Source organism: Ursus americanus, chromosome 15 (genome assembly GCF_024610735.1).
Source record: "Ursus americanus isolate L20-20 chromosome 15, mUrsAme1.1.p, whole genome shotgun sequence".
Taxonomy (NCBI): domain Eukaryota; kingdom Metazoa; phylum Chordata; class Mammalia; order Carnivora; family Ursidae; genus Ursus; species Ursus americanus.
The window spans coordinates 33,789,612-33,807,646 of NC_142141.1; the positions used below are offsets into that span (position 1 = coordinate 33,789,612).

The window sequence follows — 18,035 nt, forward strand, 5'->3', positions numbered from 1 at the left end:
CACCGATCCTCTGCCTGTCCCTTAAATGCTACCCTTCCTCAAGCTGCTCCTGGCATTGTGTCTCCACTACCCAGGTTCCTCTTGGGGCAGGATGATATTTGAAGGACTGATTAATATACTTTTTAATTAACAGTATTTACTCCTCTCTTACCTCACCCTTTAACCCAATCCAATCATGGGAAATGGGACCGACACAGAAAGGCCCACAGTATTCAAATCTATTTGGGTTGTATTGCTCACCCTAGGGTCCAGAGATGGGACTGGGGAATCTACCAAGGACTGGAGATAGGAGGCAAGGGCCCACCTGGAGGACACACGCAACATCTCAGTGTCTTTATCTATTTTTCTCTCTGCTTTTTCCAACCCAGAGAAGTTTATCTGGTCTGCAAGGCCTAGAGACATGGGAGCGTCAAATCAAGACCCAAGCCAAAAATCATCTGCTTTAATCCCTAGCAAAGTCACTCTGCCATTAGTGAAAGGATAGTATGATATAAACTGGTGACGCTGGGGAAGAAGAAGAAAGGGCCGAGGCTTGAGGGGAAGAAAAATCAAGTCTTAGCCATGGAGTAAAGAGAAAGAAGCACATTTTGAAAAAGAAAAGCATATGTTTTCAATTTAATCAGGTATAAAACTTACCAAAAAATGGGAAGTGTTAGATATAGAAACCTATAGGTAGAACAGAACAGTGCTAATCTTATATGGCTAGAACTTCTTACCTCATTATAGCTTCATTAAACCAGCTTTTTAGTGCCCAATTTTTCAGCAGGAGATAAATAATGAATTTAATGAGAATGATAATGAAGGGAAATTATCCCAGACTGAATTCCTGGTGCAGAGGAAAGTTTCTTTCTCTGCGCACCAGAAAACAAGTTTGCAACCCAGGCTATATCTGAGTTTTCAGAACGTGGCCCCGGGATCTTCTGTGTCAGTGGGAGTCCCTGTTAAGAGGCCATTTCTCAGGCCTACCCCAGACTTACTAAATCACTCTCTAAGGGGAACCCTGGTAATATGCAAATTTAACAACCACCTCACGTGATTTTTATGCATGCTCAGATTATACACTCACTGCTTCAGAATTTAAGGAAACTTGCCAAAAGGGTGTGAAGGATTTTGACACCTTGGATTAGGGAACAGATTATATTTCTATCATAGAATAATTATTTTATTTAAATAAAAAGAATATATAATCTAAAATCTTCTCTTCACTGCAACATCATTCAAAATCCTCCCTTCAATTCAGGTAATTATTATCTCTTCCCATCATTGAAATAATATATCCTATAAATAGCAAAAAATTATTATTAAGGTGGTAGGAATGAACATTTGATGTGTGTTCTAGGATTCTATCTGGTGATTTTATCTTCCTCTTCTGGGCCTCTCTCTGATAATTCTTGATGTTCTGTGATATTTTGACAAAAAGCTGCTTCTCTTTCCTGGTTGCATGGCCACACAGCTGATGACTCCATTTCTCCACATGTGGCTATATGACTGACCAAGTTTGAGCCAATAAAGTGTGATTGAAAGATGTATGCAATTTCCAAATCATCCCTAACTTAAGTCAGGCTGGTCTATCTGGAATTTGGCTTTTCTCACATTCTGTAAATTGCACCAAGGAAATAAGAGAGTGGCTTCAATTGTGCAGAAAAAGACAATGTCCAAGATAGAAGGAACTTAGTTCTTGATTAACCCTAATGAGAAGAGACTCTCCACGAGCTTAGACAGGCTGAATTGTTACATGAGGAAAAATTAGCTCCCATATTATTTAAGCCACTAGACTTTTGCCTTCTCTTTGCTCTAGCATCTTATCCTTTACCCTAACAAACACTAAAAACTACCCTTAGCCAATTACCACTTAGAGCCATGCATTAAATCAGATTTCTGAATCCTTTTAGTCAGTGTCATGTTTATCCTCCCCACTTTGCTTACATGGACCCATAGAGCAAATAAGAAGAGAGCTATACCTTAATCATGAAGGGAACTATAAAAAATATTCAAAGACATGAGGAAATGCAGAAGGTCACTATGTGTGTAGGTAAAACCTAGATTTATGAAGCTTAAGTAGGATTTATGAGGCAGCTTTGTCCCTATGGCCAGTCTTTGTCTCACATTGGAATATACTCCTTTCAAGCATCTCAACAAAGAGCACACTATTTTTTCAAAGTTTAAAAGAAAAAGTAATCTTTATTTGGTTTCTTGTACAAAATATAAATTGATTTAAGGTGTTTAAGAAAGGATTTTCAGGTGTTGGAAAAGGTAAGTCATTGGGTAGACTCTTCAGTCTGCTAACAAAAAAAATCAGGTACAAATTGAATGCTCTCGATTTAGTAAACAACACACATAAAACAAGTGGTTCTGAGTTTTTGCATGTTTGACTTAAAACAATTGAACTTGTGCATTGTATAAAGATGCCCTTAAACTACGTTTCATATCTTGAATTCAGACTTTCTTAAGACATCTGGAAAACCAATATTTCTTCTTTTTTTTTTTTAAGATTTTATTTATTTATTTGACAGAGAGAGAGACAGCCAGCAAGAGAGGGAACACAAGCAAGGGGAGTGGGAGAGGAAGAAGCAGGCTCCCAGCGGAGAAGCCCAATGCAGGGCTCACACCCTGAGCCGAAGGCAGACGCGTAACGACTGAGCCACCCAGGCGCCCCTGGAAAATCAATATTTCATACTGTTTATACCACCTGCCCCAACATTGTACTTGATTTTGCTACATTTGACCCTGATAGAGACTCAAATATGTAACTGAGTGCTGCCTGTATATTTACACAGAAAATATATATATTTACATAGAAATAATATATTTACACAGAAAAAATATAAGCAAATATTATTAGTGAGTTAGAGGACTACATTACCAGTTCCCCGAGTTATGAGGCTACAGACTATTTTTATGTTCCTTTCTTCTTTATCTATTTCTGAATTTTCAAAACTATATATAATGGGCTTATAGTTTTATAATAGAGAGGAAACAGATTTATAGGATCTCACAACTGTAGCAGGATTTCTCATTCTCTTTCATATCTTCTCAGTTCCTACTGCACTGCCTCACACATAATATATGCTCAATAAATAAATGCAAGAGAAGGAAGAAAGGGGAGGAAAAGGGAGGAAGAATAAAATGCAAAGTGCCACCTGTTTGCCCCTCCAGATTCACTCTCTACCCTGCTTTGAACCTGAAGACTGACCAACACGAACTCCCTAGATGAGCTCTTTGTTCTCTTGTGTCTGGTTGTCTTTGGCCAAGGCGATGCACTGGCAGATCAGGGGTGTGGAGTAGCTATTTATTCCCTGAGGCAGCTCCCCGAGGGTCACTGCAGTCTGCTGTCCCCCTCAACCAACCAGACCCAAGACCCTTCCCAAACAGCTCTTCTGGTTGGGGAAAGCACTGTCCCCTCACCCCCTTCGGATCTTAGGGTGTCATTGTGCCTCACTTTTACTAGATCCAGGGTGCTGCACTTTCTTTTGCCCTGTTTTTACATCTTGTCCAGCTCTTCATAAATAGTCCCTTTATGAAATGCTCCTCAGAGTGTCCAAATTGAATGTACCATCTATGTTTCGCAAGACTCAGACTGATACAGAATCTGTTGGTGACAAAGAACCCAACAAGTTCTGTCCTCCAGGAACTAATCTTGAAGGATTCAGAAAAATGTTTTTTAAAATATCACTAAGTATTGCTCATTTCAAAAGTTAAAACAACAAAAAGATTATTCTCATTGAAAAACTCGTTTTACACCAAAGATTTTGTAGTTATGAACGAGTTATTATGCTTTTTCTCTTGAAAAGATAAACATAAACATCTACATACATAGTCCTTTCTTTCTTCATCCTTACAATAACTTTAGAGATTTAACACCCTCCAAATACTCAATATTAATTGTTTAAATCATGCATAAAAGAAGGATGCCTATTATAGTATGAGAATGTTCTCAGAAATTATTCCTTTTTAAAGATCATTTTTCATCTATTTAACAATACAATTTTTTCCCCCTTGGTGTCCTTGAAGGTGAAAAAATTTCTTAACCCAGAAAAGACAATGTGGGGCTATTTTAATACTTAAAATTAGTATTAATTTTATAAAAGTTATGAATTCAAAAAACAGAGATCTTAATCCAATTTACAAATTTTATTATTTTATTTCTACATCTAGTGAATTTTAAAATCAACCTTTAAGTGGCCTTAATTAAACTTCACTTAAATATTCTAAATTTAATGTGTTCCTTTTATTTATGCTTGTAACTGGCAGAACTTACCCAAATGTTTAAGATAGTAATGAATCTAATAAAGTAAAACTGTAAATTTTGTGAATCTTGAGTTCTCTTAGACATTGCAATGCTTTTTAAAGCTTTATAACTCTAAAATGAAAAATTCAATTATACATTTTAAGTTGAAATTATGAAGATATCAGATCTTTTAATAAGCCAAATTACCTTAACTATTACAAATACTTTAAATACAAAACATACACAAATCATAGCCAAGTTAATGCAAAATAATTAATTTCATTGGTTGGTTTTTAGCTCCTTATTTCTGTATATAAAGGTCAAATGAGTGAATTACATCATCCAAGCAAACTGCAGCTGTTATCACAAGTAAATGGATTTAAACATCCCAAACAAGATTATCTGCTTTAGTGGCTGATATTGAACCAAAAAGTTTTGACCAAGACACCTCTGGAGCAGCCAACACCTAGAGCAGTTTTTCTTGCAACAATGAGGCTCCCTGAGCTTCATTTTATGGGATGGTCTCAACAGCCCCATTCCTCGGATTCAGGCGATATATTACCTAATACTCAAGGCTGGGTTCAGCTAATTTATTTATTCCTTGACTCTGTTCTTAATTCTTTTCATATTTTTCCTTTTGGTACACACAATTCTTACAGATATTTTAATGATACCAATTAGGCTGTGCATATCCTTTTTTTTTTTTTTTTTCTGTCATGTTAATGATAGGAGTCTCTTATCATCACTGCCACTTTTCTTTAGGTTACCGGATAATAGCAATGGCCTGGGTGAAGGAGTTGTTTCATAGGTCTCTAGGCTAAGCACTTTAATGTTTCCCTGCCCTCTTGGGCACTGCTCTTGGATTGTATGTCTTAGCCTGTGAAGGACTGGTTCTACATGACTTGGTTTGAGTGGGTCTGGGCTGAGAAGGCTTAGATTGGGAGGCCTGGTGTGGGCCTGGCTTGGGCTGAGAGGGTCTGGGCTGAGAAGGCTTAGATTGGGAGGCCTGGGGTGGGCATGGCTTGGGTTGAGTGGGTCTGGGCTGAGAAGGCTTAGATTGGGAGGCCTGGTGTGGGCCTGGCTTGGGCTGAGTGGGTCTGGGCTGAGAAGGCTTAGATTGGGAGGGCTGAGGTTGAGTGGGTTTGGGTGGAAAGGGTTTAGCTTGGGAAGGCCAGGGTTGAGTGGGTTTTGTGTGAGTGGGTTTGGGTTGAGAGGGCACAGGTTGGAATTGCTTGACCTGGGATGGCTTGGGCTGGTTGGATGTGAGCTGCGAGCTGGGTAGACATTTACTATTAGACCTGGGATAGGATCCCATTTGGAAAGCTGAATTTGAAGCCCCATCCTCTGTCTTCAGTTTGGCTCCTTGCTGAGAAGCAGGTCTTATAGGTTTTTGTATGGCTCCTGGTTGAAAGTCTCGGGGGTAAAGACCTTCAATACGGGATGTTGTTTTCATAAGTTTCCCAGTTGCCCTAGTTGGCTGTGTTCTCTGGGCAAAGGCTTGATTAGGCTGTGGACCCAGGGAATGGAAGTGACCTACATGGGAGACCATGGCCCCAGATCTTTCAAGAGCTCCTGTTGTCTGTGGTCTCCTGGGCCAGGCCTGTACATGCTGAGACATAGGTCTTAGCGGTCTCCCAAATGTTTTATCCATGTGATGTCCCCAAGGAGTTCTTGAAAATTTCATAAATCTTTCAGGTGAATAAAATCTCTGTGGTTGGAAGTATTGAAACCTAAAACTTTTACCTCGACCATGGTCCCTCGTTTTCTGAAAGGGCCAGGGATGGAACCACTTAGACCTCTGCTCTGACCAAAAGTGGGAGCCCATAACCCAGGGGGCTTTCAAAGAAACATGGTTAAAGTTACCTCCAATTCTGGTTGGTAAAGGACAGTTTTCCAGATGAGGCATGAGTACTGGGGTGCAGTGGAAATTCTGAAGATTCCAGCTAGCCTCAGGCTCTCTTACAGGCATCTCAGCTGGGCTTTCAGATGAGCTTTCTGGCTGACTGTGTCTTTGTTGTCTCTCATCTTTAGCTGTTCCAGCCAGGTTCTCACTAGGGGAACTGTGAATTCCCTGAACGTTCTCAAAGTCTTGATCTACCTGGATTCCCAGCTCCCTGGCCAGGGAGCCCATGTCCTCCATGGACACACATCTGAGTGAAGATGACATCACTTCCTGTAGAGCAGCTTGAAGACCCTCCATATTCTTCCCTCTCTCCCCAGCTTCCTCCTCCTCCCAAAACAGTAGCTGTGATGGTTTCAACTTTAGAATCCTCTGGAAAAGCTGAGCCTCTTCACTCTCCTGGGCCTGGGGACTGAGGACAAAGTAGAATCTTTCAGTGGTAGCTTCTCCTAAAAACATTAGCAAGTCCCACTCCTTCTCACCTAGGTAGTCAGTGAAAAAAAACACAGCTGAGGAAACTTCCACCAAAAAACCAAACTGTATCCAAAAACTTTCTAGGTCTCCACGAAGGTTGGCCAGAGCAACAGGCTTTTGGAAAAAACTAGGGTTTGCCTTTAGACCATCGCCCTCGGGAAAATGCCACATTATCTCAACCAGGCCATCAGAGATTTGCCGTGGAAGCACTGGGACAGTACAATCCTGATGGAGAAAGATTTTGTGTGATTTCAGTTGGGCAGGACCGAGCAGTCTGTTGAGGATTCTGGACTTGGAGAAGCTACAGTATCCTAGGCGCACAAAAGAGATGACGGGCATCTTCGGAAACATTTCTGCGTCCCCCATAGGCCCTCCTGAAGAATGTGTTGACCACTTTTTCATAACGTCCTTCATGGCCCCTAGCATTAAGATGCTTTTGTTGTTTTCTGCATCTGGCAGGAGCAGCGGAAGAGCAAACCGGCACTGATACATGTTTGACATGACTTCACGCTGCAACGAGCTGTCTGAACAGAGCAGAGAGGCACAAAGAACATCAAAAGGATGAATGGTTTGTATGTCCCCGATTTCCAAATTCTCTACCCCAGTCAGCAACTCCTCTTCGCCATCCTCAGCCGGAACCTTGTGTCTGAGGACTGTATCTCTGGCTGTCACATCCAGAGCTTGAACTTTCATCAGGAAATTCCAGGCTAAGTCTCCTGGAGTCTCAGGGGTCCACATACATCCTCGATCTAAGGAGAATTGTTTAACAACATCTGGCAGAATCTTTGTGCTCCTATCCATGTTCAAACATGACAGGACATCTTTAAACACGTTTTTTCTTTCTGTAGGGAAAAAGATACTCTGTGAATATCACACTCAGAATTATATAAGCAATTGACATTTTCATTGTAAAAAGATGGAACAACACATAAAGTGAAAGTTCCCTTTCACCACTCTGCCAATTCCACTTTCCTTCTAAGAGATGCCAATATGTTACATATGTTTGCTTCCCATCCTTACTCCATGCAAGTACATAAGCATGCATGCATATATCACTTGGTTTAGTGGGTGCTATTTTATTTTTACATAAATGATATTATACTAAGCAAATGATTCTTCAACTTCTTTCCACTTAATGGTATTCTTTGCAAATTCTTCCAAATCAGTTTATACAGAGATTGACTTAATTCATTTTAGCTAATCCATCATATTTCATGATTTGGATGGACCATTACTTATTCAACCATTGTCTACTGATGATCACTTAGGTTTTCCAACTTTTTGACCAATGTTTATATGCAGCAATGAAAAACATTGTTAATGCTTCATGATATACATGAATGAAGAATTTTCTAGGTTGGTACTGAATTCTTTCTTAATTGTATCTCTTGCTAAAGTTTGGAGAAATGGAAGATTTTATTTCCATTAAAGTTTTCTCAAAATTTATGCGTTGCACCTAATTTCTCCTGATCTCCCATTTCCTAATACACCTCCTAACCACTTCTTGGGAATACAGAGATAGTGCTTAGTAGAGAAAGAAGACCAGAGAGCATTTTTTACTCCTGGTAGATGGCAAACTAGCATAAGATTCTTGGGTCCCCTATAAAAATAACCTGGAAGAAGGGCGCCTGGGTGGCTCAGTTAGTTAAGCATCCGACTCTTGATTTCGGCTCAGCTCATGATCTCAGGGTTGTGGGATCGAGCCCTGTGGTGGGCTCTCAGAGGGGAGTCTACTTAAGATTGTCTCTCTCCCTCTCCCTCTACTCTTCCTCCCACTCTCTCTCACTCCTTCTCTCTCTCTCTCAAATAAATAAATCTTCTTAAAAAATAGCATGGAAGAAACAACAGACGTGAGGAAAAAGTATGGATTTTAAGAATTAACAAAGGTAACTCTAAGAAATCCTAGGGCAGTCTAAAAGTCACTTGAATTGGAATATGTTTTGGGGTAAGAAGGTGAGGGAGGAGTTGAGCAAAAAGGGTTCCCAGAGGAGGCAGTGAGAGGATAGGTTGCAGGTAACCTTTAAGTCCTGCTTTTGCCTATCACCTATTTTGTCTTCGGACAACAATCTACTATTTCTTCAGCACAAAAACCAGTACTCACACAGCCCAGGCCAAGATGTCTAGTATTGACAAGGTAATAATAGGGTTACTATGGAGCTCATTTGGGATACCACCAAGAAGCAGCAGAGTAAATCTCATACGCAGCAGCAATGATACAATCAGTAAGTACAGAGCTGGATAAAAAAGAAAAAGTTAGGGGCGTCTGGGTGGCGCAGTTGTTAAGCATCTGCCTTCGGCTCAGGGTGTGATCCCAGAGTTCTGGGATCGAGCCCCATATCAGGCTTCTCCACTGGGAGCCTGCTTCTTCCTCTCCCACTCCCCCTGCTTGTGTTCCCTCTCTCGCTGGCTGTCTCTCTCTGTCAAATAAATAAATAAAATCTTAAAAAAAAAAGAAAAGAAAAGAAAAAGTTAAGAAGCAATAATATCTAGAACCCAATACATTTTATTTATTTGTCAGAAAGGGAGTGAGAGAGAGTGCATGCACACTAGCAAGGGGAACAGCAGGTAGAGGGAGAAGCAGGCTGCCCCCTGAACAGGGACCCCGACACGGAACTCAATCCCAGGATCCTGGGATCATGACCCGAGCTGAGAGCAGACACTTCACCAACTGAGCCACTCAGGCATTATAAATTTATGTAGATTGAAAATTCATGAAAATAGCCCAGCTAAGGCAAAAAGAAATGATCAGAGATTTTAGCTGCCACCCACTGAAAGGAGAATTTCAAATTTGAGTCCAGTTAGGTTAATTGGAAACTAAAACAGATCAAAAACACTAAGATTCTTAGGAGATATTTAACAATTGAGAGGGTTGCCTAGGTGGCTCAGTCAACTGGGTTAAGTGTCTGCCTTCGGTTCAGGTCATGATCCCAAGGTCCTGGGACAGAGCCCTGCCTCTCCCTCTGCCTGCTGCTCCCCATGCTTGTGCGCGCTCTCTCTCCCTCTCTCTCTCTGTCAAATGAATAAATACAATCTTTAAAAAACAACAACAACTTTAGTCTTAGAAAGAGACTTGTAGTCTCAGAAAGAGAGGAAGGAACACGTGAGACAGAAAAAAAATATTTGGATAAATAGTGGCTGAAGATTTTCCAAATTTGGTTTAAAAGAAGTTTTACAGATTTACAAAACTCTCTAAACCCTAAGGAGGATAAAAACAAAACAGCTAAAAAAAATTTTAAGAAAAAAATCTTGAAATCACCCAGAATAAAAATGACACTTATAGGGAACAATGATTAAAAAAAAACTGCAGGCTTAGCATCAGAAACAATGGAAGCCAAAAGACAAAGGAATGCCATTAATAAAGTCTTGAAGGCAGAAAAATTGCCGATCTATAATTCTGTACCTAGCAGAAATATCCTTCTGGAATGAAAGCAAAATAAAGACATTTTCAATAAACAAAATCTAAGAAAATTTCCCACCAGAAGACCCGCGCTAAAAGAAATAATAAATAAAATTCTTCAGACTAAAGGGAAACGACATCACATTAAAACTTAGACCATCAGGAAGAGAGAAAGGGTGCAGGAAATGGTAAATCTATGGGTTTGTACCACGGGATGAACTCAACTATAAGCTGGAAGGGAAGGGAATAGATTGATACAGTCTATATACAAGCCGACCTTATACACGGCAGAGCGCACAGAGCAACACCATAAGCCATCCTGAGACTTAGATTTGACACTAATATTTTTTTGTCATGAAATTTAACATAACAAAAAGCATGATGACTCTTCTCCTTTGAATCAGATTAATTTGGATTTTTTTTTTCAGTTCCTAGCTGCATAGATAAATAAATATTACAGAGGAAAGAGACAGAGGATAGCCACATGCCTCCAGTCAACTAGAGCAGACTGGTTAGCTGTTAGAATTACATTGCAAGTCATAACTACATTATTACTGAAACTTTTCTTGACCTGTTTTGCTAAAATTGACAAATCTGCTAAAATTTGCTAAATTGCTGAAATTTACTAAAGGTGTTAGATTGATTGCGAAAAATAGCCCCAATTAATGGCTTTCTGGATATATTTTGGCTTTCAGCAATATCACTTTGTAAGAAGTGGTATCTATTTTTCCCTAGTCCTTGAATTTGCACCGTCTTTGTGACATACTTTGACCAACAGAATGTGGCAGAAGTGATGGTGTTATGGGCTGAATTATGTCTACTTCCTACTCCCCCCTGCAAAAAAAAAAAAAATGTGTTGAAGTCCCCAGGTCCTCAGAATGTGGCCTTATCTGTAAATAAAATCTTTACAGAGATCAAGTTAAAATGAGGTCATCAGGGTGGGCCCCGTCCAGTATGACTGGTATCCTTACAAAAAGGGGAAATTTGAAAACAGAGACATGCACAGAGAGAAAATTATTTGAAGACACACAGAGAGAAGTTGGTCTACAAGCCAGGGAATAACTGAGACTACCAGAAACTAGGGAGAGAAGACTGGCACAGCTCCTTTACTAACACCTGCAGAGATGGTATGACCCTGGTAACACCTTGGTTTCAGACCTGTGGCCTCCATAACTGGGAGACCTCCACTGTTAGGCCACTCTTTTGTAGTACTTTAGTGAGCCCTAGGAAACTAATACAGATGGCATGATATTTCTGAGCCGAAGTCTCCTCCTCTCTCTGTCTCTCTTTCTCTCTCTCCCTCTCTCCCTTGCCTTCTCTCTTATACCCCTCTGTCTTCACCATAAGAATATGCCCCTACTGGTCTGAGAATAAGTCCAGACTAGCCTGCCAGGAGATGACAGACTAGCCTATAGCCAGCTGACCACAGACACATGAATAAACCCAGGGAAGACCAGAAGAACTGCCTAGCCAACTACAGACACTCTTATTGTTTTAATAAGCTTTGTCATGCAGCGCTACTGTTGCAATAAATAACTGATAGAGAAAACAAGATTATACAAACCAAACAGTAACAGGCAAGAATCATATTAGAATGTTACCTATGGAGGAATGGAGAATGAAGAAAAAATGGAATAAACAGACAAAAGGGATTTTTTGCAGGATAATGATGATACTATGCAATGAATAATTAAGTCAACCCTATACAATAAGTGAAATATGTAAATAAATAAAAATTAAGAATGAGGCCTAAAAATGATTATGGACTGGGAAGGTATGGGGGTGGGACAAGATTTGTGTCGTAGGTTAAATCACACACCCCTCAAATTCATGTTAAAATCGTTGCAGATATAATTAGTTAAGATGAGGACATTACAGTGGGCCCTAATCCAATATGACTAGTGTCCTTATAAAGGGGGAAATTTGGACCTAGAGGAATGCGCTCAGGGAGACAACTGTGTAAAGACGAAGGCAGATGAGGGGGATATTTTTACAAGCCAAAGAATGCCAAAGATTTCCAGGAAAGCACCAGAAGCTAGGAACAGATTCTCCTTTACAGCCTTCGGAAGTAACCAACCTTATAGTCACCTTGATTTCTGCCTTCTAGCCTCCAAACTGAGATAACACATATCTGTTACTGATTGTTTAAGTTCCCCCATTTGTGGTACTCCGCTACCGCAGCCCTAGCCAACTGATACCAGGTGTGATGAGGAGGACATTACTCCTCTCCTACCTAAAACTGGATGGTGAATCCCCAGGATTTGAACTGAATGGGAGATGATAGTTACCTTTCCCTCCTCTACTCAGAACTTGGCAATCCTATTGTCATAGACAATCTCTCTCCAAATAAAGCATTTCTCAGTTTTCGAATTTTCATTCAGATATATTCCAATTAAAGATACTGATATAATTTCCCTTACCAAGATGGAAATTTATGACTAGATCGAGCCAAGTAACAATATTTTGGGATCTTATCCGTTCATCACAGGCTCCTCTCTGATTTTCACTTCAGTAATTACGCCCATAACCTCCATATCCCATTGGTCATGAAGGCATTAAAATGACTTAAGAACCTTAATTTGAGCAATAGAAGATAACACCTAAAATTAGTGGTTAGCAACTTCTTATATGTATCCTGGAGATGACTGCAGAAACCTATAAGCTAACAATAAGTATTTATTTTTGCTTATACTGTCCACCACTGTGTAGGTCCTGGGTCTTCCTCTCTGTCAACATCCCCCTCTAAGAAAATTCCAGGTTAGGGAGGCAATAAGGAATCTCTGAGTAGCTGCTTTTCTGCTGACATCTGGTGCCCTTCCTCACCCCTTCTCCCCATTATGGTATGGAAACCTAAAAATAAGTTGTTGCCCAACTATCACATATCATTCCCATACCTTCAATCCTTTTCTCCTCCTTGTCCTCCTCCTCCTCCAATGACATGCCAGTTTCTGAATCCTCATAGCTCTGTTCTTCATCAGAGAAGTGTTTACTTTCTGAATCTGCAGAGCCCTCTTCACCATCATAAACACTGTGCTCTGAGTCATTATAATCCTCTTCTTCCACAGCAGGGTCTGCATCTTCAGAGTATCCAAGCGATTCTAGATACTCCTCTTTTCCGAAGTACAAAAAATCATCTGGCTCCTCGTATCTCTGTCCATCCTGTAAATACACAATAGTCTCTGGAATTTCATCTTCAGTGTTCTCCACTGAATGTGGCAGTATGACTTTGGGTGTATTGTATTCCTTCTCATTTTCCCTGGAGGTCCAAGCAGTTTCCTTATGACTCGTTTTCTTGTCCCCGAAGGATTCAGAGGTTCTTATATCCAGGTGTTCTTTCTCTGGGAAGGACACTGTGATCTCAGGACTCTCAGGCTGTTTCTCTCCAGAGGAAAAACGATCTTCTGAATTCTTGCCTACCCCTACAGGTTGAGGAAGTTCTATATTCTCGTGCTTTAAAAATTCTGAAAAGAACAAGAAAGTTGGGGGGGGGGGGAGGTTGTTTCATTTTTCCAAATTAACAAAAAGAAATTTTATAGTAACTTGCATTTCCAAGACCTCGAAGCATCATCTCTCTTCTTTATTTCAAAACTGGAGGATAGGAATACTGAGCATCTCCCACATAAATAACAAGTCAACTGTCATTCTTTCTCTCACTGGAAAAAAATCAGATCACATTCCTACCTTGCTCAAAAGTTTGAGTTCTACATAGCAAACTAAAAAGAGTACATGAGTGAAACAGAAAATGTGAATCCTATGAATAGTGCTTACTTGTGGTTTTACTGTGACCCAAAACCAACTCAGATTTCCTAGGGCCATTGCTAATGAAATCTGATCCTAGTAATTTCTAATCAGGAAGCAAATAGCTCTAATTTGGAATAGTAAGTCCTAGAAATAACAATATCTATTTCTCTAAGCATATGGGTCTTGTCCTACATTAGAGACCATTAACATAAACCTTTTTATCTGAGCCTCTGTCTCTCTAATATCTGTTAAAATAATCTTCAGTATTTTTTAGATTTTTATACAAAGGAGCTACACCTGCCTCTAGTGGTAATCTACAGAATTGCTAAATAATCCATTCTGGAAGAATTACTCCCTCATCTGCCACGAACTATCTTTAAACATAGAAGAATTAACATTTGAATTGCTCCAGAAAAGTAGGCTTCTGCTGGTATTCTTATCACAGAAAAAAATGAAGTTACTGAACCATCATGCCTGTGTGCTAAAAATCATTTCTCTGACATTTCCAAAATGGTTATACTAAGTGAAAGATGCAGCCTTTGGTTAAATATCCATGAATTTACTTACTGAATAGTAAGCAGTTTATACGAGCACTAAAAAAACCCTGCCGGTTTTGGAAACAGTTTCAACAAAAAATTATCAATCCCCTAAACCAATAAGATACATTGTTCCCTACTTTAAAATCCTGGACACTTTTACCCTTTATCATATTTCAGTGAAAATTATCTCCGGGAGATAGACGAATGAAAACAAAAGGCAATCATTTTCTTTTTTCAGGAAATCTGCCTTGTCTCTCTCACCTCCCCAAAAATGTATAGAAATCCAACTTACCATGCTGTAAGCCCCAAATGGTAGCTGACTCTGGAAAAGTACTAAGTAAACACTTGAGAAAATGCTGACAGCTCACTTCTCCCTTTTTCTGTACCAAAATTAACAGCTTTCGACTTTTCTTCAGGGGATCTGTAATATTCTCCAAAGTCTCATATTCTTCCTCAGAAACCAGCCTCCGGGAGGTTAATGTATCTAACACAGAATCAGGATCTTGTTGGAGGATTTCAAGTAAGTTTCTTCGTTCTCTTTCTATGATCTCTGAAGGAACACTCCCCGCAGCCATTGTTCTCCTGTCCTTTAGACCAGGAAGTGGATTATGAAACCGTTCCAACAGCAAATAAATACAGGTTTTTAAAAAAATGGCAAAGAGTAATTATATTTGGCAAAGATTAAACAGGTCAAAGATGCCCAGCATTGGAGAAAGTGGATACAAATAAGCCAAGACAGTGTGGAGATCGAGCCCTGAGCCCACCCAGACCAGGCTCCCTATAGATTATCTATCTACTCTTTTGATGACTCGAGTCAGTCTCATCTTGACTCAGCCCCAGGGTCAATTCCTCCGAGAAGTCTCTCTTGAACTTCAGTTTGGACTAGGTATTCCCTGCTCTGAGCTCTATTTGTCATAAGAATGTGAATTGATTAACTCTTTCCAGAGAGAAATCTGGCAATAGGCAGCAAAAAATAAATAAATGCTGAAAGACAAAAATACAAATTTATACCATTTAATTCAGCAATTTCACTTCTAGGAAATTATCCTAAGGAAATAATCAGACAAAGGCCCAAAGATGTAAGTGCAAGAACCCACATGGCAACATTGTTTATAACAGCAGAAAATTTAAAATAACCAAGATTTCCATAAATTGGGGATTTGTGGAATAAATGTTGATATATCAACAGTGAAACAGAAAAGAACAGTTTAAAAGGATGAAGCAGAGCGCCTGGCTGGCTCAGTCAGCACAGCATGAGACTCTTGATCTCAGGGTCACGAGCTCCACCCCCATGTTGGGGGTAGAGTTTACTTAAAGAAAAATAAACGAAATTTATTCAAAGACATAAATAAATGAAAGGATGTAAGTGTATGTATGTATGTATGTATGAAAGTAAGTGTATGTATATTGACAACTAGTGATATCCATGATATATTGCTATAAAAGGCAGAAAGTTACAGATCCCACTTTTGTTTAAAAAATTAAAATGTGTAGGGGTACCTGGGTGGCTCAGTTGGTTAAGTGTCTGCACTTCAGCTCAGGTCATGATCCCAGGATCCTGGGATCTGGGGATCAAGCCCTGTGTCGGGCTCCCTGCTCGGCGGGAAGCCTGCTTCTGCCTCTTCCTCTGCTGCTCTCCCTGCTTGTTCTCGCTCTCTCTCTTTCTGACAAATAAGTAAATAAAATCTTTAAAAATAAATAAAAAATTAAAATATGTATAGTGTACACATATAAAATGTATATAGAGATAGATATTTAAAAGAAGACAGTCAGGAGAGAGATACCCCAATTGTAACACTGGTTATCTCTAAGCATATGATTACAGAGGGATTCATACTTTCTACTTTAAACACTACTGCATATTTTAATAGTTTATATTTTTTGTTTCTATTAGCAGAATTCAGTTATTTTTTTTTTTAAGATTTTATTTATTTATCTGAGAGAGAGAGTGTGAGCACATGTGCATGCAAGGTGCAGGGCGGGGGGGGCGGGGGAGCAGGGAACGGCAGATTCCGTGCTGAGGACAGAGCCCTAAACAGGGCTCAATCTCAGGACCCTGAGATCAGGACCTGAGCTGAAATCAAAAGTAGGAGGCTTAACCGACTGAGCCACCCAGGCACCCCTGATTTTTTTTTAAGACTATCTAGTTGGTCTTTTTTTTTTTTTCAGATTTATTTATTTATTCGTTTGAGAGAGAGAGAGAGAGCGCGCAAGCACAAGGGTGGGAGGGGCAGAGAGAGAATCCCAGGCCAACTCCATACTGAGCACAGAGCCCTATGCAGGGCCTCTCACTCCCATGACACGAAGATCATGACCTGAGTGGAAACCAAGTCATAGCTTAACCGACTGAGCCACCCAAGTGCCCCTAGGTGGTCTTTATTTACAGTTCCATAGTTCACAAGAATCTGAAAACAATCTAAATAACTATGAACAGGATACTGGATGAATAAACTGTAGTATTTCATGTAACAGTATACACCTTTCAAAAAGAATGAACTTAAGTGACTCACAATATAATCATAAAAATATAAAAGGAAGGGGTGCTTGGGTGGCTCAGTCGGTTATGTGTCTGCGTTCGGCTCAGGTCATGATCCCAGGGTCCTGGGATCAAGCCCTGAGTTGGGCTCTCTGCTCAGCGGGGAGTCTGCTTCTCCTTCTCTCTCCCTCTGTGCTCTGTCTCTCTCAAATAAATAAATAAAATCGTTAAAGAAAAAAAAAACAATTTAAATGCAAACTTAAAGTCCCAAAAGATTATGTACAGCATGATACCCTTTTTAAAAGTTGAATGTAACTTAAATACATACACATGCATGCACACATTTTAGGAATATACATGGAGTCATTAAAATTATGTGAAGTGTGGGTGCCTAGCTGTCTCAGTCGGTAGAGCATGCAACTCTTGATCTCGGGGTTGTAATTTTGAGCCTCTAGAGATTATTTAAAACTAAAATCTTTAAAAAAATTATATAAAATGGAAAGTAATGAAATAATGAATATGAAGTTAAGAAAGATGGTTACCTAGGTTCGGGAGACGTTGGGGATAAGAGGGGATAAGGGGACAGGGAGACATTGGAGTTAGACACAGGATATCATCCAGGGATGAGTATATAGGTCCTTACTATATTATTAAGGGTAATTAAATATGTAAATAAAGGCAGGGACCAATGCTGCAGGCACCAAAGCTGAGAATGTATTAAGAACCAAAGATAATGATTAATTCAATTCCACTGTCCCTGAGGTTGAAAAAAGATTAAGAAAATCCTTATACATTAAAAATTAGTTTTAGGTAAGAGTTTTAACTAAATGTCTCAAAAGTAGGAATTTTGAGATGCATGCTAGCTAATACTGACAGACAATGTCAGTAAGTTTGCCAATCTTTTTTTATTCACCTTGGTTGGTAAGGCATTCTAAGAATAGGCTCCCCAAACCCCATCTCCTCCCCACTGCTCCACCCTAAATACCCTCTTCTCCCGCAATAACCTGCCCTTGGAGATTTCAAAATTGATGGGAAGGAAAGTGTTTAAATGGGATATTTAGTAAAGAAATTTAAACTTATGAAGGAAGTTTAAATTCAGATTTTTTAGGGGTGCCTGGGTGGCTCAGTCGGTAAGCGTCTGCCTTTGGCTCAGATCATGATTCCCGGGTCCTAGAATCCAGCCCCGCATCCGGCTCCCCCCTCAACAGGAAGCCTGCTTCTCCCTCTTCCACTCCCCCTGCTTATTATGTTCCCTTTCTCGCTCGCTTTGTCAAATAAAT

The 18,035-nt window shown here is 39.9% G+C and overlaps 1 protein-coding gene across 1 annotated transcript; it reads right to left on the reverse strand.

Annotated features, from left to right (window-relative positions):
- Nucleotides 1-2,161: 2,161 nt before the first annotated feature.
- CARD6 (caspase recruitment domain family member 6) lies at nt 2,162-17,684 on the reverse strand. The gene is made up of 3 exons (XM_045787341.2): nt 14,572-17,684; nt 12,894-13,460; nt 2,162-7,444 (listed from the first exon to the last, which is right to left on the reverse strand). The coding sequence occupies exons 1-3, from the start codon at nt 14,852-14,854 to the stop codon at nt 5,055-5,057; spliced, it is 3,240 nt and encodes a 1,079-aa protein (XP_045643297.2). The 5' UTR covers nt 14,855-17,684; the 3' UTR covers nt 2,162-5,054.
- Between the last annotated feature and the right edge of the window lie 351 nt (nt 17,685-18,035).

Excerpts from the sequence above, each read along its gene's own strand:
- CARD6 (XM_045787341.2), bottom strand. The coding sequence starts at position 14,854 with ATGGCTGCGGGGAGTGTTCCTTCAGAGATCATAGAAAGAGAACGAAGA. Across the intron at positions 13,461-14,571 it reads CATTTGGGGCTTACAGCATG|AATTTTTAAAGCACGAGAAT; the intron begins GTAAGTTGGATT and ends TGTTCTTTTCAG. Across the intron at positions 7,445-12,893 it reads GGAGGAGAAAAGGATTGAAG|AAAGAAAAAACGTGTTTAAA; the intron begins GTATGGGAATGA and ends TTTTCCCTACAG.